Source organism: Crocodylus siamensis, chromosome 5, assembly GCF_052110815.1.
Source record: "Crocodylus siamensis isolate JL-2025a chromosome 5, ASM5211081v1, whole genome shotgun sequence".
Lineage (NCBI taxonomy): Eukaryota > Metazoa > Chordata > Crocodylia > Crocodylidae > Crocodylus > Crocodylus siamensis.
Genome location: NC_143399.1, coordinates 117,619,150 through 117,646,987, shown reverse-complemented (window position 1 = coordinate 117,646,987; position 27,838 = coordinate 117,619,150). Strand labels below are relative to the sequence as shown.

The 27,838-nt window shown below is 41.5% G+C and overlaps 1 protein-coding gene across 1 annotated transcript in view; it reads right to left on the bottom strand.

Moving 5' to 3' along the window:
- The window catches only part of EGFR (epidermal growth factor receptor), a 224,863-nt gene that overhangs the window by 7,931 nt on the left and 189,094 nt on the right, over positions 1-27,838 (bottom strand). Inside the window, exons 16-27 of the mRNA XM_090050021.1 lie at positions 25,605-25,640; positions 22,577-22,718; positions 19,927-20,049; positions 18,494-18,592; positions 13,735-13,920; positions 8,465-8,620; positions 7,638-7,713; positions 6,064-6,210; positions 3,041-3,138; positions 1,201-1,368; positions 1,042-1,089; positions 820-925 (exon numbers count right to left, since the gene is read on the bottom strand). Of these exons, the coding sequence (XP_089906147.1) occupies positions 820-925; positions 1,042-1,089; positions 1,201-1,368; positions 3,041-3,138; positions 6,064-6,210; positions 7,638-7,713; positions 8,465-8,620; positions 13,735-13,920; positions 18,494-18,592; positions 19,927-20,049; positions 22,577-22,718; positions 25,605-25,640 (1,385 nt within the window). The remainder of the gene's footprint in view (positions 1-819; positions 926-1,041; positions 1,090-1,200; positions 1,369-3,040; positions 3,139-6,063; positions 6,211-7,637; positions 7,714-8,464; positions 8,621-13,734; positions 13,921-18,493; positions 18,593-19,926; positions 20,050-22,576; positions 22,719-25,604; positions 25,641-27,838) is intronic.

Below are 27,838 nucleotides of genomic sequence, written 5' to 3'. Positions count from 1 at the left end.
GACATATAAATAATAGTCATTCCAATGGCTTGACATATAGTTTTATTTATGTCAAAACATAATCTTTTTAGGTAACAGCCTATGAAGTCCCTCTAGATTTTCATCAAGATTCCAAAATAGAGCCAAATGCAGGAAGTTCCATTAAACAGCACTAGTCAAGGGCTTGGAGAATGAAATTTGAGAGTAACTTCATAGATTTAGCTGCTGATTATAGTGATGTATGTATGGCTTGGTCCCTGGTATTGTTCTGATACTTTAGCTGGGAAGTTTTGTTGGAAGCACCTGCTTTCTCACACTGCAGGTTTTACAGTGCAAATATACAGCTCTACTAAAGGATCAACATGCGACACCATACTGCTCTTTTGAAGTCAACCATTTTAGATTCCTGCCAATTATATAAGTACGTATGAAACTGCATACACAACCCTTCTCTATTCCACTGTCCCATTGGTTGTGCTTGCACTCATTTCTGCTTTGAAAGTAGTAAAATTACCATCAATGCAAAGTTCCTACAAAGAAAACAGTTCCAAATGGAAAAAAAAAATGGTTCTTAGAAGAGGTTTTCTGAAATGCATCATTAGTAGAAAATCATATTGCATGCATACAGAGAGCACACCTAGAATAAGAAATAGTAATCAGACTGGTGGAAGCATTAGGTAAATGGTCAGAAGCTATGAGAAAAGGTAGAGGAAAAAAGTGGAAAAAGTGGGGATTCTTAAGGATGCTGAATAATAAAGAGAGGCAGATGACCTCCTTGTGAATTACACTGCTTGCCAATAAATAAAACCTGAGGATGCAAAGCCCAACAGAAGCACTCACCAGGGGCAGCCAGAAAGCCATCATCTATGCTCCTGTCCAAGAAAATGCCGGTTGGGTCTGAACTGTACCGCTGGACAAAGCTGTCTTCCTTCACTGGATGCCCTTGCTAGTTAAGTATGGGATAAGAAAACAAAGATTAAATGGATATTATTTCACAAGGGTTGGTCTGAAGGGGCCTGGATACAGAAGAGGGGAAGGAGGTAAAAAGGGGCTCACACTTACCCCATTTCTATCAATGCAGGTTGTGGTTGAATTGTTGCTGGTGGTACTCTAGAAATAAGAAGGAAAGAAAATTATTTTGAGAGAGAAAATTGTTTTACCATTTTGGCAATACTAATTCTAAAATGTTTGGTTTATGTGCATGGACAAGATGTTTCATACCAATGAGCTCAAGAGGGGAGCCCGGGATATTGAAGGGCTGTTGAAGAATCCCTGCTGTGGAATGAGGTACTCATCTGCATCAACAACATCTTCCATGTCCTCCTCTTCCATCAAGGTGCGATAAAACTTGGAATCTGTAGGACTTGGCAAATGCATTCTTTCATCTCCCTGCCAAATAAACCAGAGTGTGAGTAGTATCCTGGACACCTTTATAAAGTTGTCCCATAACTGAGCAGCCCCCTCCCCTTCCCCACCCCTTGGTAAAAAAGCATGTTCTCAGCAGATGCTGCAAAACTGGCATCTGTTTATTCAGATTTATCTATACCAGTGGTCTCCTATTTTTTTTAAGTAGGAAATCACCTTTGGCATTTAAAAGCAACCCAAGATCTACCATGCGCTGCCACCACCTGCCCCAGTTAAGTCTGTGGGGAGGGAAGGTGGAGCAGATTGAGGCAGAGGGAGAAAAAATTATTTGGGGGTGTGCCTCCCCAGTAGGTGATTCTCACCTGGCCAGGACTCCACTCAATTTACCCCTGCTCCTGCCTCTGCAGCATTGTCCCTCACCACAGGGGCCTTGATCTAGCCCCCGCCCCTTCCCTCCCCCATGGACTGACCCGCTAAGCTGGGGTGTGAGCATGCACATGAGCACTCAGCCCCTGACCCCAGCCTTGGATCTACTCCAAGAGGCTCTGAGATCTACCGGTAGATTGAGATCCACTGGTTGGTGACCACTGATCTAGATTATTCAGGAAGTTTGGACCTTAAGTTTTTGGTCTAGAATACCTATTTTATAAAAACCTTCAAAATCTACTCTCTTCTCAGGATTGCAACAGGGATCATCATAATCTTGGACAGGAATATATTCTTGGAAAAAAATTATTAGTTCTGAAAACACATATGCAGGTCCAAGTAAATATTTCTAGTTCTGACAAGTTCCAGTAAAGCACAACTTAAAGCATGGTTGTCAGCAAAGCACCTCACAGTGCATTTTTCAATCTCGTTGTGATGTTAGCAAATAACAAATTTTGTGACATTTCTTAGTAATTCCACAGAACGTGCTAAGAAATCTGCTCTGGTGGTTTTTTTTTTTTTCTTACACCAAATGCAGAGACTATTTGAGGTCTCTATTGTGACTGCTGATGTTGTCTGAAGCAGTTTCTCTTTGAATATCAAACATCAGCAAACATATAGCACGGAGCAACACTGCACTGACAGAAGAATGGATTAAGGTTGCTCAACCCCCAGCTCTGGGCCAGATCTAGTCCCTGGCACCACTGTCATCCAGCCCGTGGAGCTCCACACAGATTGGTCTCTGGGGCTCCATGGTGCCCTAGCATGCAGGGTCCAATCTAACCTGCAGACTGGCCCCATGCCACTTAACTAGCCCATTGGGTTGAAAGCCTGAGCAACACTGGACTAAATGGTTTAATAGGTCTAATTCTCCTCATTCTAAGGGAGATGGAATACTTGAACATTTTTAGATTCTTTCCTATCACCGCCATATTTACTCTGTCCTTTTAAGTGAATACTAATAAACTTAAGATTTTATTGCAGTATCTTGGCAACAGACTAGACAAGCAGGCAGAACAAATCAATATGGTGTTGTAACTTTCTTTATGCAAAAGACTATCATGAGCACAGATTGCTGAGTTCACTTGGTCTGGCTTCTTTTTATATTTGGTCAAGGAATCAGAGGATTTTTGATACGTTTATCTCTAAACACCCCATGTATTATTATAATTTTACATTTCCTGTTATTACACACGAATGTCCTTCTAAATGGCTGTTAGAAATCCTGGTTCCTTTGGAAAAGAAGCTCTGTTCTATGTGTAATCAATACCTGTATAACAAGATAACGCTGGGGGTCTCGAGCCATTTTGGAGAACTCAGCAATCAGCTCCCGAAACTTGGGGCGGCTGTCGGCATCAATCATCCAGCCTAAGAGGATGACATGGGAAACAACACACAAATAACATTACCTCAGAAACCAAAACAGGAGAGAATTTTTAATGGGCAAGGAACTGTATGGTGTCTGTGACCTGGGAAGAAGTTTCATGAAGCCATGACAATGAGGGAGTTGATTTACATCAGCCTTTTTTTCCCCCCTTTGTTCCTGGCATTTCAGAACAACACCCCTGACTCATCCCTTAAAACCAAATAAATAACAGATATTGTAGAAATAGTGCTTGCATAGCTTTGACCTGCTGGGAGAAACCTCCTTTAACTTTGCTCTCTTAAAGGCCAAGAACATCTCTGAGAGCTACCGAGTCCAAATTTTGTTTCAGGTGTGCAGGCTTGCTAACACACCACTGGATCCAGAGGCTCCATAAACATTGATTCGAAGGAAATCTAGGCCCCTACACCAAGGTAATAAAGAGGAGAGCCCAAAGCAGCTAGCAGGGCAGGAAAGGGAATGGTGTAGAGGCGACTGGGGACAGGCAGGGAATCCAATGCCATGCAAATCCCCAGTGCTCCTCACCCCACACACTGGGAACCATGGAAGCTATTTCAATTTCAGATCCACAATGGGGGTCAGGCAGGTTCCTCCCTTCCTCACTATTGGCTCAATTCTGCTCTGATTTATAGAAGTGCAGATTTCATGCAAGTGCTTTGGACAGGGCTGCAGGAGCAAAACTGCGTGGAAACTGATTTCTCGGTTTGCTGGGCAAACTGAAAAAAGTGTTTTTAGTTCAGCCTGAAAATATTTTCTCTCTAGCTGAAACAAAAACATCAAAAATATTTTGTTTTATTCCAATAAAACAATTTTATTCCATGTGTTAAAAAAATCATTTTGGGGATCCTTTTAACTTTTTTCTAAAATTAAAAAAGCTGAATTTCTGAACAAAACGTCATTTTGGAGGGAGAAGTTGCCTATGCTCTCTAAACAATGCCCAGGTACTTCCAAACAGCACCCACACAATCCAGCAAGCAGGGAAGGGAGCAGGTTATCAGTTCCAAGGAGTAGTCATGTATTTCACATAAAGCAGTCACAGGATAAAAATACAGAAACTTTCTGAGCAGGGATTGGAACACCCGACTCCCTTCTCTTACAGGTGTGTGCCCCAGCCACTAAGCTAGATAGCCACATTCCCTCTTGTTCTCCCTCTGATTCAATGAATTTTCTTTTAGGCAAAGTGACATAGCTTCAACTGGAGGGTGCCTGTCTCCCAAACAGCATATACCATTGTGTATAGGCAACACATGGGGGAGCACATGCCCCCACTGAGATTGTCCGATGCCAGCTTCTGCAGGCAGTCACTGCTCGCCCCCCACTTGTTGCTGATTCCGCCGTCGCTCACCAGTACCTCCCCGCCACCACGTCTGAGGGTGGTCCCTGCTCACTGCCGCTTGCACCATTGCCAGCATCTGCGGGTGGTCCTTGCTCGCTACCATGGTGCACCCCCGTCTCAGGAGGCACCAGTCATTCATGCCATTGTGATTAGAGCACTTCCCTCGGAGAGGTGAAGATGCAAGTCAGAAACCTTTCTGGCAAAGGAAGGACTTGAACTTTCTTTGAGATACTTTGAGATGAAATACCACTACCACGTTTTAAAGGAAAAGGAGGTTGCCGCAACACTTTGAGGAGAGTGGTCTATAAGGCATGTCCTAAAAATGCCTTCTACCGTGTTTCACTCAGGTGAGACAGACAGACAGACAGACAGACAGAGAAGGCCTGGCTGTACCTGGATTCAAATACTAGGCATGAGACAAAATGACCTTCTGCTCAAACTAGCTAAGACTAAGAAGGGTATACACAGAAGCAGAATGAGAAGCATGGGGAATTTAGTGTTGATAAGGTGCTTATAGATTTTAAGTGCTTCTAGGAAAAGGTGACATTGAGCTTGTGTTTTAAAAGAGAACAGTTTGGCTATTAGTTGTTTTTGATGGGAACAGAGTTGAACCCTTTGGTATGTCTAGATTTCATTAGAAATATTAATTTTACCTGGCTGATAACTTACTTCAAAAACTGTGTCTGAAATCTTTATTATTATTCACCTGGATTATCTTACTAAGTTTAATTTTTGTAGAACTAGCATAATTTGAAGTCCTGGGATTAAGCTATCACTGCCAGGGCTTTTTCTGCATGGCATTTACAGAAATGTTTTATTGTCATGTATTAGGGGAGGCTATAAAATTAGCCAATAATTTTAGTTTCTCTATTAGATAAATCAGATGCTCATTTGAGCAGGCTTGCTCCTTTGTGGATGAGTCATAATGTTAGATTATAGATCAAAGATCTCAGAGGAGTAGGCTGGAAGGGACCTCAAGAGATCATTTAGTCCAACTGGGGATTAAATCTGCAACCTTGGTGTTATTAGCATCATGCTCTAACCAACTGAGCAGTAAACTTTAATTCAAAGAAAAAACTAGTCACTCTCAGGAATTTGTCCATTTTGCTTGATTATTGAAGTGTTTAAATGCCATCTAGCGGGCAGCTTCTGAATGTCCTCAAACATACTCTGCGACTCATGGGTGGAAACAACGTCAGTATATGGGCAAACATACATTTCATCTGTAAAAGTGGCAGTGTAAGTGTTGTAGGAACCTGCAGCAACACATACTAAATCATCCTATTTTTGACCCAGGCTGAAGCATGATGAAACTTGCAGTAGTTCTGCTATACTGATGTTGCTACAGAATCATGAAGTTGCATTGTAGCAGCTGTGATAGCAGCAGTTGAACATAGTAGGTAGCATGCGATAGCTGAACATACTACAGGGACACCATTCTTTTCCTACAATGCAAGGCTATACTTTCAGGTGAGCCACATGAACAAAGCATACTGCAAACATATCATACACTGTAACCACCTTCTTTCTTATTCCTATGGGTTATACATGCATGTATAAGAACTGAACTCACACTTGACCATGATCATATACACATCAATGGTACAGATTGGAGGCTGAGGCAAACGCTCGCCTTTCTCCAAGATGGATGAAATTTCACTAGCTGGAATCCCATCATAAGGCTTTGATCCAAATGTCATTAATTCCCAGACTGTGACACCTGTAGGGCAGAAGAAAGGACAGTGATAAAAGCACATCAGGTCAGCTAGAAATCATGATGTTCCCAGAGTGGAACTCATTTATCTAGTGTAGGAACGGAATGGGAGAATTGGAGGCATTCATCTTGAGAGCTGGCGCGGCTCTCTAAAGGGGCACTCACGGATTATACAATTGTCATCAGTTCCGAGAGAGTGGGAATGTTCTATCTCATAGATATCGGTATTTTAAAGCAATTCATTTTATCAAAAAACCCCTAAATAACAAATTAAGGTTTTGCATCAAATAATCTCTTTGGAAACAAAACAAAATTGCCCTTTGTTTGAAAATATACTAAATTAACTACTTCCAGATATTTTATTCTAGCACATCAATTAGCCCCTGATTTTTTTTCCAGCTGTGGTTCGTTTGATTGGGACCTGAAGCAGAATTTGGAGTGGGAAGTAAATATGTGTAAATGAGTTAATAAGGACAGAGGAAAGGCCACACAGCGTCAGTCCTGGAGTCCTTCTAATGTTTGCATCTTCCCAGAGTGATCCATAGTAAATGCTTCTCGAAAAGGTTCAGGATACCCTAGAATGGCATCTAAAGAAAGAACTGCCTCCAAGACAAGATTCTTCCTAGCTGTTCTTCATTAGAGGTTGGCCAATGCCCAGAAGTATACTACATATGCTGAATTATCAGATATGATCTCCATAAAAGCAGCTACTGTATCTTCCTACATAAAGGGAGAATGGTGTTTAAGAATTTGATTTGATGTGGTTGTAAAAGACTGGCTTTCATTGCCTCCTTTTGAACCAAATTCCAAAATACCTATAGGCCTATGTATTAAAGGGCATTCAATTCCCTAAAATTCAACTTATTTACCAGGCTATTAAGGCCTTATCCAGCCAGTTCCAGCTGAGGTTTCTAGATGCTTAAGTTCAAAGGCCATTAGTCTACTTATTCTATATAAACTATTCTGCACAAAAGTTTGGTGCCACTTGCTTTTTCATGAAACTCAGGAAGGCAATGATTTCTAGGTGTTCCAGGCAAGACCACGAGCTGATGTTGATTTGTGTATAGCTAGGCGACAATATTTGAATTTCTCATTCTTTGTTGTTACATTATTAGGTGGGTTAGTTATTTCTTAATGCTAAATCTGCCCTTCACCAAAGTGCAGCTGTCACCCTCCCGACCAAAAAAGAACCCACTGCTTGATTGTGTTTTTCTTAGAGAAGTGATAATCATATCGACTGCATGCTAAGATAACCATATGCACCACCCAGTTAAGCAGTTCAGGATTTGGCCCATTCAAACTTTCCATCATTTTGATACTGAAGAGAGTGGAAAGACAGAAAGGAAAACAAGTGATAGTTTGCATAATGTCATGAACAAAACCGACATTTTCTCACATCTTTAAAATCATTGCAGCCATGTTTTTTGACTCACCGTAACTCCAGACATCACTTTGATGGGTATAAATGCGGTGTAAAATTGACTCCAAGGCCATCCATTTAATCGGAACCTAGAAAGATTTACAATTAAGCTATCGGTCCCTATCCCAAACCTAGAAATAAGTCTACTACAAATCACAGTGAATTTTTCAAACCAACAATTTGGTTGTAGGCTGAAAATCTCAGATATATGGTAAGCAGCCTGTGATTCTCAGGGAGTTATCATCATTTTGATGGTTCACTCAGAGCCTGAGAACTCACATAATATTTTGCTTAACAAGAATATTTCTAATGATTTAATTTTTTAAAAATCATGCTTTAAACACCGCCCCCCCCCAAAAAAACCTTCTCATATCGCAACAGGATACAAATTAACTCCCAGGCAGTACAATGAAGTTCACTCTGAACTCATATGGTTTCCATTTATGGTCTCCATAACATTCACAAGCAGCTTCTCCGCCATAAAGACATGCTGAAGAGAGGCCTTTCTTCAGAAATAAATATATAGTATTCCCATTCTGTTCATAAACTATACCTCATTACTGGTGTTGGCTACACTACAGAATTCAGACAGGCTTTATGTTTTTCAAAACTCATCTTGCCTTTTCCCAGACATAATGGGTGGTATTTTCAAGCGTTCATCATTGGACTACCATTCTCTTTCCATTAAAAAGTTAGTGGACTCTCACCAGTTTCCAAGGGAGCACTTTTGAAAATACCACACATTGCTCCTCTCATTTTTCAAATCAAGATTTATACACAAGTACAAACAACTTCAGCAGCTAGTAAGCACATAATGGATGGTTCTCTGATCCTTCTTACTTTGCCTCCTTCTGCATGGTACTCTTTCTCATCAGCACCAAGTAGTTTTGCCAATCCAAAGTCAGTGATCTTCACATGTTGAGGAGTTTTCACAAGGACATTTCTGGCAGCCAGGTCACGATGTACCAAGCGACGTTCTTCCAAGTAGTTCATGCCCTACAATATACACGATAAGCAAATGTTATTCCTCCCTCATACACACCATGTCAGAAAGTAGTAGAGGATTTATACCTGGTCTAATGGGTGAATGTAGCTTTCACTGGGATCTAGCCCAAGGAATCTACATACAAGAAGGTACTTTCAAGGTAATGGGCCAAATTCTTTTCCCCTCGTACTTCTGCAATGCTCCTGACCTCAGTGCAACACAGAACAAAACTTGGCCAGCATGTTTAACAAAAATATATGTTCAACTCACATATACTGCATATATAAAATAACAAATTGGAAGAAGTGTTCAATCAACCAAGTAACAGTGTCAAGGGGTTGACTCTATGCTACCTCTTTATGCACTCCGATTTGTAACTGCTAAGATCTGGGCTTGCTCTTTCAAAAGTGATGGGGAAAAATATTTTTTGTGGCTGAGTTCAGCATTCTTTCTGCCTTCAACTTCTTTCTGCAACATTATGCTCTGCCAGTTTCAGTACCTCCTGTGACTAGGTTACATTTGACACGTATATAAATATATTTGATACAACTTCTTTTGGAGGAAAATAGAAGTTCTTTTTCCATATGGGCTGAAAAGCTTTTTAGAAAGATAAAAGGCTTATTGTGCTCGTCTTGCTTTGTTATGCCCTGAACCTACCATCTGTATTTCTGACCACAGAAACTTTTCTCCTGAAGGGAAATAAAAAGGCAAGTTTTCTAGGGTTCTCTCAGGACCCTTTTTAAGAACTACAATCATTCATTGTTGTGTGTCTGTGTGTTTTTAAAAAGAGATTTAAAAAGAACCATTTCAGTCTATGAATATAGAACCAAAAGAATCAGACTAACATGAGGACAGAGCACTGAGGGGAATACTTTCCTTCCAACTCCCACCCCCATTTTCCCCCTGCCATTAAGATGGACCACCATCACATTTTCCTTTAAGTCTTTAAACAGCTCATCCCCAATCTGGTAAGGGTTGTTAACACTGCCAAAAGAAGCCACCCCAACACACTGGCATAAGGTGGCAAGGACTATGCAAACTGATATAAATAAATACATTTATATCTTTACTAATCTAAATTTTTTAAACAAAAACATCTTGAGCTGTCTATAAAAAGCAACCCATGATGGGGGGAGGGGGGGCAGAAAATAACTGGAAGAATATAAATATTCTGCAAAACAGATACCAGAAAATGATTAAAGTTGATACCTCCTGACAGACAAAGGCTCAGTCTCAAATTAATCGATCCTTCAAATGCTTATGCACATGCTTAATTTTACACAGAAGAAAACGAACCACTCATGTATAAAGTTAAGCAGATGCATAAGTATATGCAAGATTGGGGTTTTAAAAGTTTATAATAAACCAGGGAACTCATGTTCTCCACAAGCCCCTCAATATCCTTTCTGCAAGTGCCGTTTAAATCAATCTTTTTTCTAATACTTCATCTGAAAGACAGCTACTCTGTGCACTAATCAAATATAATGCTTATATATTAAGAAAATGATTTTAAAAAGCACAGGAAGAGAAACAAAAATAAGTTGTGAAGTAGTCCCTTAGGAGGCTTGTTTCCTGCTGTTTAGTTAACAGATCTGAACAGACTTGTTACAGTTTTTAAAGGAGAAACACTGCAGTTTTAGAGGTGGAAGATGGTTAAAAAATACAGGTTTTGTAGATGTAATAAGAAAAAGTGCTGATGGGACAGAACCATAAGTATTATTGATGTGAGTGTTTAGAAGAGCTTTAGTGCAGAACCACAAAGTAGAAGGTCAATCAGTAGTGTTGAGGGTATGAGTAGTTTTGAGTGGTGGGCAAATGGACATAGAAGTCAAACAGAGGCTAACAATTGTGAATGGGAACATTTCAGATGAGTAAGAGAGCATAACTAATGAGCTGGCACAATGAGTGGTTTTAGGACCAATTTATCACCTTCAAAATTTATGATAAGGAAGAGCGGAAATTTAGTTAAGAGATAAAAATCTCCCAAACCAGGAAGGAGTAGTTAGTTAATTCAAAATAAAAACACGAGAAGTCAGAATAACTGAGACAGGCCAGAATATGGGAAGTTTTCATGAAAGTTAATTACACAGAATAAAGTTTATTTATTGCATTATGCTCAGTACACTACAAACTACTTAGAGGGAAGGAAGCTGTTATGAATAAATCTCTGAAGTCTTCGGCACATTTATCAAAAGCAAACCATGGCCTGACAAACGTGGAATGTGCACAAAGCCTCGAGGGACTATTAAGGCCATAAGTGTGCCATATTTTCCACTTCACTTAAAAACAAGAGCAACAAAAATAGTGTAATAATGAAACTGAACATCTTACTGTCATCCATAACAGTTACCAAAACTAGATGCACTGCTCCCTTCCTTAGCTCCTTCCCCTGGCTGCCCCAAAATTCTCTGTTACAAGAATATTTAAAAATCGGATGACCGTTTTGTCATCTTTTCATATCACATAATAACTAAAGAATTTTGCTCTGGCTTTCCTAAAACTTACCTGGTAACTGGTGTCTGTAGGGCAGTATTTCTCTATCTTTATACAATGTCCCTAGGCCTGGAAGGGGCAGGGAGGGGTTTGCAGGAGGAAGGATCAGCCTCGTTGGAGCTCTGGGAATGGAAGGTGCCTGACAGTAGGTGCCCAACAACAGATGCCTGTGGCCCCAGGTGCCATGGGGAAAGAGGTGCTCTGAAGGTGGAGGCAGCAGGCATCCATCATGATTACAAGAACTGTGATTGCAGTAAGTGTGGCAGATGCCTGCTGCTGCTGCCTGGAGTTGACCAGAGCACCGAGAGACCTGGTCCTTCCTTCTATGGATGCCACTTTCCCTGCGGCACGGTGCAGGGCTGCAGGCACCTGCTGCTGGGAGGTTTGGTGGAGGGAGGGGGTGGGAAGGGCTGCCTCACTTCAGTCCTGCTCCCTGGGGCTGCACCAGCTCACACAGGACTGGAGCCAGGCTTGGCCAAGCTGGATTGCCTCTGCTGTGTGTCAGCAGTTGCCATGCCTGTGGCTGATGTTGCGGAAGAAAGGGGGAGGGGTGCTAGGCTGCGCCCAGCAACCAGTCAGGAGTGGCTTGGCTGGGGAAGCCCGCTGGGAGGTGTGTGGGAATGCCCCCAACCACGATTGCTGACCGGGGGTGAGGAAGGGGGGGTCCCCCAGCGGCTGATTGCCGAGCCCCAAATCACCAGCGGCAAAACCAGAAGTGCACTTCTGGTTTCATGGCTGGTATTTCCAAGGGGTGCACGGCCAATATCACCAATGCATTGGCCTCAGTCCAGGCAGGCAGCCTGTGTGTTTTCCCTGTACAAAAGGACAAACACGCATTCGTTCCCTCCTGACTTAACCTAGAGCACTTAGAGTAAAGCATGAAACTTAGATCACTTCTGCCTCAGGGTTTTTGAAGGCCTGGACTTAGCCTCACTCATCAGCAATTAAAACTGACTATTAAACTGTTCTGAAACATTAATAGGGATTATAGGTGGCAAGTAGTGCAATGCAGTGATTCAGAGTACGATGATGGAAGGCCTATATGCTTTCCAGGTCCCCAACCCCTCTGCTTCCTTTGCCCTGACTCCAAGCATCCAACCTTTTTTTTTTTCCCCAGGAAACAAACCCATTTTTTTTTTTTTTTAATAGAAATTTGAATAAAGGACAATGCTGACTTCATTAAAAGATACCTAATGTTACCTCAAAACCTGCCCTTCCTGCCACATCTTTATTTTTTTGTGCTATTTATAGCATCTTAGGTCAGGGCTGTCCAACAGAAGGCTCATAGCCTGCATGTAGCTTTCAAATGTTTAACCTGTGGCCCCTGGGCTCCTGGTCTGACTGGCACTCTCCACTTTGCTCGCTCTTTGCTGCTACTGCCATGAGTCTCCAAGCTCCCTCTTCCTTCTTCCAACTTTTGCTGCCTGCTCCCATCCCTGACCCTTCAGAATGTGGACAGCCTTGCCTTACTTTAGTTGCATAATTATTTAATCAGGTCTGTGAATCTGCATTTCATTAGCCAAAATAGTTCATTAGGATAGCTATATTTAGAAAACATCCCAGGACTGACTGCAAGATCGTGATTCTGTATATATGCTGGTAATGAGACAATAACACTTGCTGGCTCAGAACTTCTCTTCTGAACACCATTGGTTTAGCTAAAGAGGCAGTATACTGACATTGTCCAATTTAAATAAAAGTGCCATCGCACTAGTTCTTTATTTAAAATTACACAAGTATCAGTGTAGGTAACATGAGAATAGATTGTGAAGTGTTACGATTTGTCTATGCTTACTGAATATTTAAAATTGTAAATCAACTTAGTGATTGTGAAAGGTGTAGGGTTTACTTTTTAGAGAAAGGACATCTTTCATTTTATGAAGCACAGGGAGGGCTTTGGTAGCAGTAGCATAGTCTCAACATTGCCCAAACGTGAGAGATTAAGTCTGGAGAGTATAGTTTTAGTGTCCACATTCCCTCTTTTCTGCTGTCTCTGCCACGTTTGACAACAAGCATGTCAACTGGTGCCAAATGCAGTAGGGTTTTTATTATAGGGATGCATGATAACTGAAATTGGATTAAGTGCATTAACTCACTGCATGTTATTTAAAACCAGCCCATGGTTGGCTAATGTCTTTCAGTCGCAATCAACGAGCATCTGAACTGGTGATTTAGTAGCCAAATAGATGTCTGTGCAACGCACTCAGCAAAATCAAGGCATTCCTCCCAAGCACAGAAGCAGCATGTGCACTTGATTTAATCACTGTGGCTGCTGAGGGACTCAGCACAAAAAGAATAGTTTTAAGGAATGACCAATTATGAATTATTGAAGAAACACGACAGCGGTGTTAGCATGGGACTAACAAAGACCTGCCAAATTCCACTCCTGCGTCCACCACTGATTCACTGGTTAAGTCACTCAACTGCTCAGTGCAGTTTGGTTACTTGTGTATTGGTGATAACATTAGCATACAAGAACGTTCTTCAGTTTAGTTAAATACTTTCAGAGTGGTTTGAAAATGTAAAGCACTGAATACAAACAACTGTTGTTGTAGTGCTTGGAGACTATGCAATATAAAGACTTAGATAAAATACTTCCAGATTCCTTGGTTTGGGTTATAAAGAGTTTTACCTTTGCAATCTGCACACACCAGTTGAGAAGGTACTGGGAGCCGATGTTGTCCTTGTGCTCTCGGATGTAGTCAAGGAGGCAGCCGTACGGCATAAGCTGTGTGATAAGCTGGACGGTGGAAGTAAGGCAGATTCCCAGCAAGCGGCATACATGAGGATTGTCAACACTAGCCATTACGTAAGCTTCCTGACCCAAAAAAGAGAAAACAGAATGAAACATTCCCTTACGGATGGCAGAAGTATCTGGATGGAAGAGGCAGTATTAAAAAAAAAAAAGTCTGACATTTGATAAGCTACAGAAACTTCGTGTACAAATTAGCCACACAATGGCCTAATACATTTCTTCCACTGCACTGGGAGATCCCAAATCTCAATATTGAAGCACCATTCAAAACAGCACCAAAGCAGCCGAATTTCCCTGTACCTTGTACACCAAGCTGTTGTGCTCAGTACAAATGTCCATACATGCAGAATTTTCAGAGGAGGTAAATAATTTCAGTTTTTGTGGGAGCTGACGGGTGCCTGATAATTTTTAAAATTCCCAAACCTATTTAAGAACCTAACTGAGAATGGGGAAGTCTAATTTTAAACAGCCAATCTGAAAAATCTTGGCCAGATTAGTAAGGATTTTTGTTTTCATGTGTTATGTCAAGATGAGTGACATAATCAAAGAGTTTGTACTGCATTTCCTTAGAGCTGGGGCAAGGATTAAGTAATCCTTTCACCAGACAGAACTCCAAGGCTTGGTTTTTATAAATTGGTTAGTGGGGGCATCCATAAACATGACCATATGAAAATATTTAGCGGCATGCAATAACTAGTTACAGATTTATATTATTAACATAATTTGATTTTCACTCATCTAGGTGTCCTTTTGGTCTGTCTTTATAATTTTTTTTGGCTTTGTGGTTTTTGTGTGTTTTTTGTTGTTGTTTTTTAAAGACCTATATTTTTGCAGGTTCAGTTTGATACCTACAATCAGCTCTACGCACAGAGCTGAAAGAGGGCCTAGCTGGGAGAGAAAGGAAATCGGGTCTTGAGGCATTTTTATACATGCAAGCGCTGCAGGTGCTTTCAAAAGTGCCTGGCACTACGATGCTTACAGCTGTATAAATGGTGAAATGTGCATCAGCACAAAGAAAATGGCAGCAGCGCACTTTTGAATTAAAAACACTGTGGAGGTGCTTTAGTTCAAAAGCGCACCACTGCCATTTTCGCTGCGCTGACACACATTTTGCCACATATAACTGCAAGCTGCACAGCACGATGCATGTCATCTCCCATGCAGAACAGACTTGATTAAATCAAGTCTGCTCCAAAGCAGTGGATCTCTGGCTGAAGGTACTGAAGGTATGTGTATAAATGCCCTGAATATTTAGTTATCTTATTGTTTTAATATTATTTTGTTCTTGATCTCCAGTATATTGCTTTTGCTTTTCTTTTTTATATCATTTGGTTGAAAATTAATTGAGCAGGAAATAAATGGGAAATTTTCTATGTAACAGACCTTCTAAATCAGCATCTGGAATGACATCAACTAATCATTCCTTGACAGGTCAGTATTAAGCTAGCAACCCAAAGCAAACAAAAATAAGTCATAAAGGAAAGTTGTGCTCTTTATAGAGGCTTAGGAAATAGTGCAGTAGCAGTTAAATCATCGTCCAATAAGCTTTTCACAGATGTCACATAGCTGGCGGAAGACTACTGTAAGACATTTAAGCAATGATGTTTAAAAAAAATACAACACTCCAAATGCTTGAGCAATGTTTTGCTTTGTCAACCACATCAGTGTTTGCCATTTCTAGCCCAAATGCAACAGCAATGGTGAGATGTCTGCTTTAAGGTGCTAATTATGGTTTTTTGCTCCTCACAGTCTGGGTCCAGGGTCCCTGGACAGTAGGGTTACAGAAGAGTGCCACAGAACTGGATGAGTAACAATCACCTTACAATATGATGAAATCTCCAGGTTAGTCTACAAACTCTAAAGAAAATGTGTAATTTGCTATTAAAATGAACATTTGGAGCACTTTCTCCAAGAAACATGTGGTTCCATCCATCATACATGCTATAGGGTGCTTTCTTGTGCGAGGAGGCCGAGTTATATTAATTTCTATATAGTCTTTGATACCACCCAGTTCTGACAGTGAAGAAAGAAGAAAGTCTGTTTCATGTGCCATTTCCTGTTAAAATTCAGATGCATATTGTATTAATTTTTAGTTGTGTGAAAAAATGCAAACTCAGAGCTGTTCTCTTTGCCCATCTGCTGCACAGCCTGCAAGGAGCTGACCTGAAGACTGGGAAACTGGTAACCAAGCGTGTTGAGTGGGCATGGACCACACAGAGAATGGAGCTCTTCCAGGATTTGACGGTGCCTAGTGAATTTGACATGGCAAAGTAAAACAAGGCATAACTTTCTTGAAAAAAAGTAGACTGGACTCATTGTTCAGTCACAGGTCCCTTTAAATATTTTAACAAATTAAAGCCGGTCTTTGTTTCAACTGTTTATCTTGGAAATCTCTGAAGTACACTCTGACCTGCGCCAAGTATGCTTGGTATTCAGCAACAATCTCCTGAATTAGCCCTACCCTAATAAAGCCAATGGGAGTTGCAGTTGGAGGGTCAGCTGGATTACATGAACTAATTCTTTTTGACTTGCTGTATACTTAACTAGCTGTTCCTTTTTAAAAAATGATTAGTTAGACATTATTTCTGAAGCTTCAGTGACCTTCAAGAGTCAGTTGTTTAATTCACCGAGTCTTGATTCTCTCTCTCTCTCCCCCTCTCCTTACCTCCCTCTGTATCTTTTCTTTTTCTGTGACATGAGGAACGAATTCCACCAACTAAGCCATTTAAAAAGTAAACGCTACTAAAAACAGCAAGAGCTGTTTGCTAAATCTCCTACTTCAATGGGGGAAAAAGATCCTGTGGAGATATCTGAAACACTTTAAAAAGAAGAAAATAAAATACTTTGATATCTCTGAGAGCACACATTCCACTCAGCTACTGTCCCACCATGGGAACAGCTTGAAGGCAGGATGCAATAATTTAGCCTTCTTGATTAACCCTTCTTTTACTCTACATGCATGTAATACAATTAGGTCCAAATTTGTATTATTCTTCCCACAACTGTTTGCAATCAGCTTTTTAATAGCTTACAATCTTCTTTATAAAACAAGGCTAAATAGATTCATGTATATTCATGACATATGATGTCTAAACTACACAGACATATGTGCATATGCATGCATGCACAGGCGCACGCGCACACACGCACAAGCTTTGGACACTCTCTCTCTCTCCCATGCTGTTTGCTGAAGAGTGGGGATCTAACTTCAGTTATAAAGGAGCAGAAAAGTGGTCAGCTACTTCTCTGATGTTTGCTCTTCAAACTGCAAATTGCTCCTGTGGGTTCAAGGGCCCTTGGCTGGAGGAAAGGAGGTACAGAGCTAGAGTATGCAGGCAAGCAACTTCTTTACCATATCTTGACATTTGGAAACTACACAGAAGTCAATACAACCTGGGGTTGCATTCTTTTTTCCTGCAGAGCCTCACTATACTATTAAGCTCTCTATTTCAGGTGATCAGGGTGCACCCATATAATGGGCACACCAGTGCCTCAGGGAGCTGAGCAAAATTAGCAGTGGACCCCAAAGCAAAGTTGTTGACATGGGATCTATATATCTGTACTTTTGTCTGAGTTCTAAAGACGGAGGGGCCAAACTCTTCTCAGCACCTTCATCAGATTAAGGATTGGGGAATAAGGTTTACCCCCATCCCAGGGCAGCAGCCCCAGGAAGCAGATGATCATTCCAGGAATGAAAGTTTATCTTCTGGTCTACTGCTGCTCTGCAAGGGAAGTGCCTCATGCAAGCAAAACTGCTCTAGGTGCAGCATCCTTCCCCTAACATGACAGTGTAGACAGCCCCTGAGAGGTTGGGAAAGTCTTTAAACAGACCAGCTCTGCTTGTGAGCCACGGAAAGCTGGCTCCTGTCCAAGCACATTTAAAGCATCATGCATACAAGTCTCTCATTTTTAAAGTTACAGTTTTAATACTTCCTTTAGCACTATGCATGATAGTGCATGAAGGCAGCTGCGGGAGACACTGTTTCCCTGCAGAGTTTATGCAATCCTGCTATGTGGGAAGAAGGCTTTGGCTGGTGTGGTTGAGACAAGAAGGACAAACTATACCACGGTATTGTTCTCTAGTGCTTTGTCCATTCTTTCGTCAAAAAGCTCAAGTGACTGAACTTCTATACTTTCTCTTAGGTGTCTAGGTGATTGTGTTATAGATGTCACTGCTGAAAGGTTTTTGTGAATACTTCAACTTTTACCTTTACCTTTTTACATTCCATTCCAGTCTTGCTTGTGCTATTCTAAGGTAGGATTTTCAAAATGCACCCAGTTTTCTGCCCCCACTGCAATCCATCATAAAAATTCCATTGACTGATTAAGGAAGCATAGACAGTTCTTTTTTCTACTTCCCACTCTTATGCCATTTTCCCCTGTTTAGCACCGATACCCTTCAATTATTTGCACACTTGTTCTTCTTCACACCCTGATGTAATCCCAAACTGCCAAATTGGAAACATATGAAACATCCACGTTGCGACAGCAAAAAATTCTGCGAACTTGACGTAAAGGTAGGATCATCGTTGTCGTTGTCCATCTTGTGTACATTTCAGGGAAACACTTTCTGGGCTGATGGGAACAATCACTACCAAGATCAAGAAAACTTTACAAAATAAAGGCAAAATCTTACATCAAGTATTTCCTTATTGGCTTTCGGCGATGTAGCCTCTCTCAATTCCTTAATAGCAACAGGAATTTTAACTTTCTCTCCTTCAGGAATCCAGAGTCCCTGTAAGATAAGAAAGGTTGCTAAGGTGCATATCTCACTGGTTTGCTATCATGATTAAACATACTGCCATGTAGAAGCTTGATACAGTCTAAGTAGATTTAAATATTCTAAGCAGAAATAAGGAGAGCCTACAAAGATTGTGTAGACATATATAGCAGTCAATGTCTCTGGTGGGCTGCACAGCATCTTCTTAATTGAGCAGTATCTCTCAATCTCATGCCTTGTTTTCAAAAACATGCATATTCAGTCACCTTGATTCACATGTGCAAAAAGTACAGAAAACTCATAAATTTCCATCTGTGTTGACAATTACCTAATCAGTGCTAACAATTATGGCAATTGGACATGCAAATTTGACATGACTGAACACTACTAGTCTCTGCTGAACAAGTTTTCACTATGTTGACTAAAGCGTCACTTCCAATTTACAAACTGCTAAATGAGAAAAACTGGGATTTTCTCCTTTGAAACGAGACAGCAGCTAACCTGATGGAAGAATTATATGACATTCCATTTTTTAGCATTAGTTTTCAGCACTAAATTCATGTTACAATGGTTTCTTGTTCTTAATTGATAGCATTAGGTTGCCAGTTAAGTAGAGGCCAAGTTTAAAAAGGGGGCAGGAGGAAGGGGTGCCAGAATCAATGACAGTACCAAAGAGATTTAGAAGCAAAACTGCCAATTAAAGATAATACAGCTTGTGTTCCTAAAGTCCTTAAGACAATTTGAAAAACTGCCCAAGTGTTTAAAATTAAAAATGGATAAATTATATCTTACTTTTGGAACTGAAATTATAAAATGTGAACCCTAAGGCTTACTCACTGAGTAGGAAATGTTTTAGAGAGATCCTCTCAAGTAGAAGAGGAACAGAGAAAGCAAAAAGGGAACGAAAAACAAACTGTCCCTTCCATGCTCCTGTGCAGTTCTTTGGAATCTAAAAATAAATGATCTATGAATGAAAAAAAAGGAAGAACTAAATGATCCATGAATTAAAAAAAGAAAGAACTAAAGTATGTAACAGAAAATTGCCTGGCATGGAACACCAAGTGGGATATCCTATGGTTTCTTTTTTCCATAACATTCAGAAAACAAGACATCTCTGTCAGCAGTACTTTTTAGATAGACAGGTCTTCAGCACTGTGGCTCTCAAAATCTTCCGAAGAACTTTTTATGTTCCCAGACACCGATTCCCATGCCCATGTTCACTGGACTCCAGCTAAAGCAGGACTTGCAAATCAGTTGAAAAACTGTAACTGTTTTCAGTTCTAGGCACACATGTTTAGACAGCTTTTTGTGTGAAGGTGAGGAGGGTTAGAGTAACACAGTGGCCGTACCTTATAAACAGTACCAAAAGCTCCAGAGCCCAGAACTTTGACCTTTTTAAATTCCGTTTCCTTTAAAATCCTCAGATGAGCTTGGTTTGGTGCTTCCCCGCTGGGTGTTAGAGGTTCAACAAGCTATCGAATACAAGAGAACAGAACTTTACAAAAATATACTGTACAGGAGGCTAGCAAGAAGTACAAGCACTCTACACTGAACCAAAGGCTTTGTTTTTAATAATGTACATTTCATTCCCCATGACGTGTCTTGCAGAGCAATTTGGCTCTTGATTGGTAGCTCTGAAAATCTTGAGCGTATACAGTTTTAGTGAAATTACTCCACATTTGCACAGATGTAAATCCCTCAAAATAAACTAAATAGAAGTATTACTCTAGATTTGTACACAACCATCTCCTAAATGTGAAACAAATGGAAACAAAACAAATTGAGAGAAAGTAGAAAGATTATAATGACTTTAGATCCTTTAAAAAGGCACACAATGATGACTAATTTTATTACCGTAAGTTTAGAAATGAACCAAGTCAGAAATGCATTATCTTCATTTTAAAAGATTATGCAGCCATCACATTTAACCTTTGCAGTTCACCTCAATTACACCAGAAAAAGCCACTGTGTTATTATTGGAGGTAGCCCCTGTGTTACAGGTTATTATGGAGAACACTGGAAATGCTCAGGTGACCCTCCATTTCTAAAGGCAAAAGGGAATTTGAGGTTCGCTGCTGGATTTTATGAATTTCATAAGAATTTTGTTGGAAAGGAATAAGGGAAACAACAGCAACAACAAAATAAAACAAACAAACAAACAAACAAAAAACCTCCCTTTAAATGGCAGAACCTCAGCACTTTCCAAATCTTTAAATTTCTCTTTTAACAACCATTCTGTTGTTTCCTTTCCTGAACAGCTTTGTTAAAAGCAAGCACATACTTGGCTGGATGCAAACTTGTTTCCTGCATGCCAACTACTTTCATGCTGTGATTCAAGATTCTCATTTCGAGGAGCACAAAGCGCACAATGTGAACTGAAGCACGATCTGCACTACAACATTATAGCTGTAGAAGATGGCGGCTCATAAAATGTTGCTAGGTAATGGAGTGAAAAGTAGGGCAGCCGCAGGGCTTTTATCACTTTTTATCACTTTGGATTTTGCAAAACAAGTGAGTGGAAGAGGAGACACTAGCAGGGTCCTTAGCAGCTCTTTGACTACAATTTGCTTATTAAAACTGAATTGGAAAGATAAAGGGAATAGTCACAACAGATTTATTTTTGATCTTGGGTAATGCATTCTGGTGTTTTACATGAAAAGTACCCAGACGGTAACAGTATGACTTGTATGAAATCTATATCATGCAGTATAGCAGCCAAGTGAGAAGAGTGCCTTATATGCGGCTTATGGGGAGATTTTTATAACCAGGATGACACTCCACGTGGAGAGACTGGTGTAAGCAAGAATTCCTTGCATTGCACCTACGTTAGCCAGTGGGGGGTGGGGGCACTAAGATACACGGTTGGCAGCCCAGAGATTGCATTTTCAAGGCCATAGTAGAAGTGCTCATGATGCACCCATGTCAGATTCCAATTAATCAGCAAATTCTGCTAAATACTGGGAAGGGAGGAAAGGACTGTAGCCAGTAACACACATTGCTCAGCTCTGCTTTCTGCTGCTCATCTCTCAGCTCTAATGAGCAATGGTACTCCAGAGACAGAGATGACCAGCACAGGGTAACTGAAGGCAGCACTGGCCTTGCAACTGAAAATTCAGTCCACTAAGTGCTGCTGAGCTGAGTGAACCACAGTAGAGACCATTCTAGGGCTGTGGTGGTCCTGCAACACTTACAGGAGTAGTGAACTATCAGTACGTTGTGTTAAAACGTAGACTGTACACAAAACAGGGTAACATTTGCAGAAGAACCTAATATTCATATGGGCTTGTCGACATGGCGAAGTTATCACATGAGTTTACAGTGCAGTAGTTACTCCACAATAATTCCCTTACCCTGCTTGCAAACTGCTGTGAACTATCCCACCAAGGGCACCCTAGGAGTGACCATACAGAGAATAGTGCAGGATATTTAACATGCTGTAAATTCATCGTGCCTATAGAGTAACTTACCCTCCATGTAGACAAGGTCAAAAACCTAATGCTTTTCAATGGAACGTAGTAGGCTCCTAAACCATCCATATGTTCTTGAAAGTTATATCCACAGAGATCAGATAGGACATTAAGTAAGAACGTTTTATATGTAAACGATTGCTTTTTGGGGTACAACTGTCCACTATCCAAAACAAAGTCTTATTTAGCTAAGAAGCAGATATGCTATAGTACAACCTCATAAGTATGAACCTTACTTATTGCAACAGCCTACCACTTAATCCCAATAGCAAGAACCATTTTATTATGATTGGACTAACAAATTCAAATTGGCTAATGCTGTAACACAGTGAACACCCTGTTTTAATGAATTGTTCTTTCTGTCCTACAAGGGTATGTTATAAGGAGGCTGTACTTCATTTGACTTTCATTACAGTGGTGAGGTCAGAAACGCCATGTGTTGACCCAGTGAAACAGCCCATGCTAACATAATGCAGCTAATTTATCAGGCAAGTCCCAGCCAACATCTTTAGGAACTATTTGCAACACTTACCTCCCTCTCCTGAAGAAGCCTGCGCAGGGTACGCTTTCTAACAATATGCCGCCTCCGTAGGTAAAGACCAATGCCCAAAGCAATCACAACCAAACAAAGGAGACTTCCAACAACACCAGCTGCAATAGATGGGATTTTGGAGCTAGAAAGCAAAAGGAAAGAATTGGTCTGGCATACAATACAATATCCCACCTCCTAGGAGTGTAATTTTAAAAAGCAACAAATGTTTAAAACTTGGTCAGGTGTAAGGATTCAGACTCAAATTTAGTTTGCTTAAGTCCCAAGTCACTTGGATATAGTGTTGTTATTTCTTTTCACCCAGTATTCATAAATTTCTGCAAATCTTATTTGGGCATGTGATATTTTTATTAGACCAACTAAATAGCTGATAAATAAAGCTAAATAAAATACAATAAAAGATTATTAAAGACCTTGTCTGCCTGTGTATTTAGACCAACATGGCTACAACCAACACACCTGGAAACCTTACTGATTTTTCTTTTAATTTCACAATTGTTTTAGTTTCAGGTTTCAGAGACAGCCTTTTTTAATTCCCACCCTCTTCCCCCCCAAGCTTCCATTATGTTATCAGCAAAATCATTTTTGAAATATTTTAATTTATTAAACATGGAGCTGCAGTAATATTTTCAATCAAAACAGGAAGTAAAAATATGAAAAAATTGCAAAAGATTAGATATTTTGAAGAAGCCTATGGAATTTGCACACAACTTTTTATTAAAAAAAATGAATTGCTATTGTTCATTTGAAAAACTTGATTAGAAAACTTGCAGGCCTGTTTCTATGAAATCGGCATTTAATCTCTTAATCCTTTTCCTGGCCTTAAATAATTAAAGATTAAAAAAAAGAGAGACCATAAAGCTTTCCTGATGGACATCGCCAGCACTCTGGCCACCACAGGCAGTGCCATCAGCACTCTGGGGGCCACTGGGTACTCTGGCCATCCGTCTCAGCATGCTGGCCACCACCCCTGGCTGCGCTTTGGGTACGATCGCAGCTCCCAGTGCCATGAACACTTTGGCCATTCTAGACACTGGAGATACCACTGGGGCTCCCAAGACTCTGGGTGCCACAGCACTGTGGCCAGTTTTGAAGCCCTGCAGCCTGGAGGCATGACAGGGGGTCTGTATGTTTGCCCACAGCTGAAACACTACATTTTTAAAAATGTTTCAAACCCCTTTTTACTTTGAAGTATTTCCGATGTTTCATCTGCACCCCAACACAAGTTAAATAGATTGAGCTCGCAGGGTGCGTCCACACGAGCACGCACGTGCCCTTTACCCCGCCTCAAACCCGTTTCCCCGTGCTGTAAACTTGCAGCGCAGGGAGAAAATTAGACCCCTGGATATCCAGGGGTCTAAAAAAAGTGAAGTATAAAAAAGCAGGGCAGGGCACTGTTGGGGACCAGAGGCAACTGGAGCCTGGGTCCTCCATAGAGATGCTCTGGCTGCCAGAGTGTCTCTATGGTTGGCCCCTCCCCCTGGTGCTGAAACACACAGCCAACCAGGGGGGTCTGGGGAAGTGGGGGGGTGGGGCAGCAATCGGGGGCTGGGGTGGGGCATGTGGGCCTTGCAGGGGGGGTGGTAGCCCCTGTGGGGGTTGTACCCCTTGTGTGCGGGATGAGCCACCTGTGGGGGGGGGCATACCGCTTGTGAGTGCCAAGCCCCCTGTTGGGGGGCTGAACCCCCTTTTGGAGGGCCAAACCCTTTGTGTGGGGGACGAACCCTCTGTTGGAGGGTTGAAACCCCATTGGAGGGCATATCCCTTGTGTGGGGGCCATCGCCCTGTGGGAGTGCAGCAAAACATGTATTCATGAATTCATGAAACCTGTATTTGGAGTTCACTTTATTATTATGATAAGAGACTTGCTCTAACACTGTAGATACATCAATAAAACATTGTCCAACTGATTGCTGTCTCCGTCTCACTCTCTCTCTCTCTCTCTTTATAGTAGTTTTTTCTTTTACTTGTGGAGGAACATGGATTTGGGGGTATTTTAAAGAGTGATTTGGGGACTTTATCAGGGATTTTTCAGTTTTCCAATAGGGAACACCAGAATTCCTGCTAGGGAGGCCAGTGGCAGGACCCTGCCTGCTCAGAGCTGGCACCTTGGACCCATCTGGCTGTGGCTGACCCCCTGGCCAAATGGGGCCAGGAGGACATGCTTTGACAGTTCAAAGCAGGCCACCACACCCAGAACATCTTCCAGGTGATAGCTCCCCAGATGGCCGGGCAAGGGCACAAATGGCAGTAGTGCCGCAGAAAGGCCAAACCTGCAGCCGTAGTCCACTGGCAGCTGGCCCAGAGGGGAAGATGCCTTTACTGGCTCTGAAGTCCCCATTCAAGTCTGGCAGGTGCACAGCAGGTCGCAGCCAGGCAGCAGCCCCCACTGCCAGACTGCTGCAGTGGGTGGAGGGTGCAGGGAACTCTCAGGGCTGCTTCAGCAGTGCAGCTGGCACAAGGGGTAGTGTCCCCAGGTACCATTTGGCTGGGCCCCAAAAGCTCCTGAGAGCTAGTAGCCCTGAGCTACTTGCCAGGGTGGCTTTTTATACTGCTGGGGCCAGGACAGGGCAGCTTTTTATACTGTTGGGAACAGCACAGGTGCTGGCCCTGGGCTCTAGCTCCCCCTGGCTGAAGATCTGGGAGGAGCCAGGCAGGGTTATTTTGCCCCAAGTGGCACAATTTGCTCCACAACAAAGTGCATGTCTGAGCATGTGTGTTGAGGCAAAAAGCCCCAGCTCAAATTTGCACCGCTTCTATTTGAGCTGCTGCAAGTGCACGTGCTTTCATGTGTGGATGCGCCCTCAGAATCTCTTACCATAAGGCAAGTTTTCCAGTCATTTATTCACAGCTTTTCTCTGAACAATCCCCGCTTTATCAACATGCTATACAGATTCAAAGACAGCTTTTTGCTATAGTTTTGGAGCCATTACTCATAGTGTCCAGAATAACAGTATAAACACATATTATATTTTTTCCAAAGCTATCAATAATTAAATCAAATAATTACCCATTTGGACATCCTTCCAAACCAGGTCCTTTGCACCTGTAAAATGATCATTATATGTGTCTATTAGCTTATACACTCATGTAATTCCATACGACATAGCTTAAATTATAAACTGTCTGAATATTAACATTCTGATAAATAACAACAAAACATATAAAGGTTTAAAAGTCTTGCTACAGAATCAGTTGTGTGTGGCCTACAGTATGCTGTACATACATTTCAAGGAACAGCCATCTACATAAGCAGCCAAAACCTACATGAGCAATATTCAAACTTTTCTCCCAAGCAAATCTGCAAACAACCAATTTATCCATTCATAGAGTAAAATAGACACAAAATAGCCTAGAGAGACAGCTGTTTAGCAGCCTCTGCAGAATGAGCCAGACAAATTCTTGTACTTTTATTACTAGGGAGGCTCAGGACTGAACATGTCTGGAAATGGAACTAACCTCTCACTTGGGATCATCCTTCCAAGACAACACTTGAGACTATGAGAAAACACCTATGCTAAGAGATACCACACTGGATTGATACCCACTTTATAGATGAACAAAGGACTTCAGTCCCTAGTCCCTTAAGTTTAATGAAAAATGTCACTAGCAGATACCTATCCTAGGCAGTGCCTAGCGCAGGGGTGGGCAAAATGTGGCCTATGGGCTGGATGCAGCCCGCCAGGCCATTCTATCCGACCCGCGTGGCCCTAAGAAATTTAGAAAATTAATATTTATCAGCCCCTGGCTGCCTGTCATGCGGCCCTTGATGGCTTGCCAAAACTCAGTAAGTGGCCCTCCGCCCGAAATAACTGCCTGCCCCAGCATAGCATTTGACTGTACTGTTGTATTGATGGTTGGACTATTCCAGTAAGCAGCTAAAGAATCTAACAGCTTTTTTACTAACATTTAGCAGATACCTAGCACAGTTTACAGAGTTGGGTATGGCATTACCTAAAATTTCATGAATTCTACCATTAGTTATTTACTCTCTCTATTGGTTTAAATGCATACCATCTTTTGGATTCCTTAAATTAATTTTGACAGCCATGTACACTGAACACCATGGCTTCAATTCACAGATGAAAATACAGTGAACAAATGTGTGTGAAAGTCTAATGGGAAGTGTTGGCAGATGAGATGCATAGTGCATTCCCAAGTACTGCTGAGCTGTAAGATGCATGTATTGCTTGGGAATTGTGGTTGCTGTGGTATCTACCAAGATGAGGACAGCATTACAGAAGGGTATTACATCACCTCTGAAAAATGGAGCAGAGCAAGGAGAAGAGTCCAGTCTGTGGGCATCTGTTCGCTTCTTATTTAAAGAAAATACATCATCTGAAAGCAGCTACAGAGTAAGTCAAGCAGTGGATAAGGAGTTAGCCCATACCAGGAATGCAGTTTCTAATTTTCTTTAGCAAGAAGGGGCGAACCCATTTGAAAATGGCAGGTGAAGTGGGAGATTTTTCACCCTAAAATAATCTAGGCTTTTGGGGGGGGGGGGGGGGGCTACTGCTCCTGTTTTGTATACATGTTACATTGCTTTTGTATGCGTTACACTGTGCCCCCCATTCCACATTTTTTAACTCATTATGGTCACCATACTTAGAATTCTTCCTTGCCATACTGTGTCCTACACCTAGGTCCCTGCTCAGTCCCGAGATCCCTGACATAATTCTTATACCATATATCCAGGCTCCTTTCTTCCTCAGCTCATCCATTGCTCATAGATACTACTAATATGATTTCTCTAGGGTCTTCTGGTGTCACCTGCAATAACTATTGCCTCAGCCTCACCATGGTCCTGTTCAGAAGTCTACACCACGGGTCCAGCTTAGCCCACGTGTACAAGGAGCTACCAACTTTGTCTTCCTAAGCCACCAGTGGTGGCTGTGTGGTCCAGCTTAGCCCACGAGTACAAGGAGTTTCCAACTTTCTGTCTTCCTATTCTAAACTGACTCTCACTTCCTGGACTGCAGTCTTTATAGATGCCAGAGTGGATAGAGCTGGAAGTGGTCAATCCCACGGTCCTTAAAGGATCCTCTCCCTTAGAGACCTATGTAATCTAATTCTCCTTTATCCTGTGTGACCTTTACAAATCCCAGGACAGCATGCAGTAAAAATGATCCTATTTCAAGGCCTTCAATACAATTCTTCTAAAAATGCCAGTTTAACATACTTGCTTCAATCTGAGCAATATTACAAATGGCTTCCAGCTTCAAAGTAATAACACAACGCAGAAGT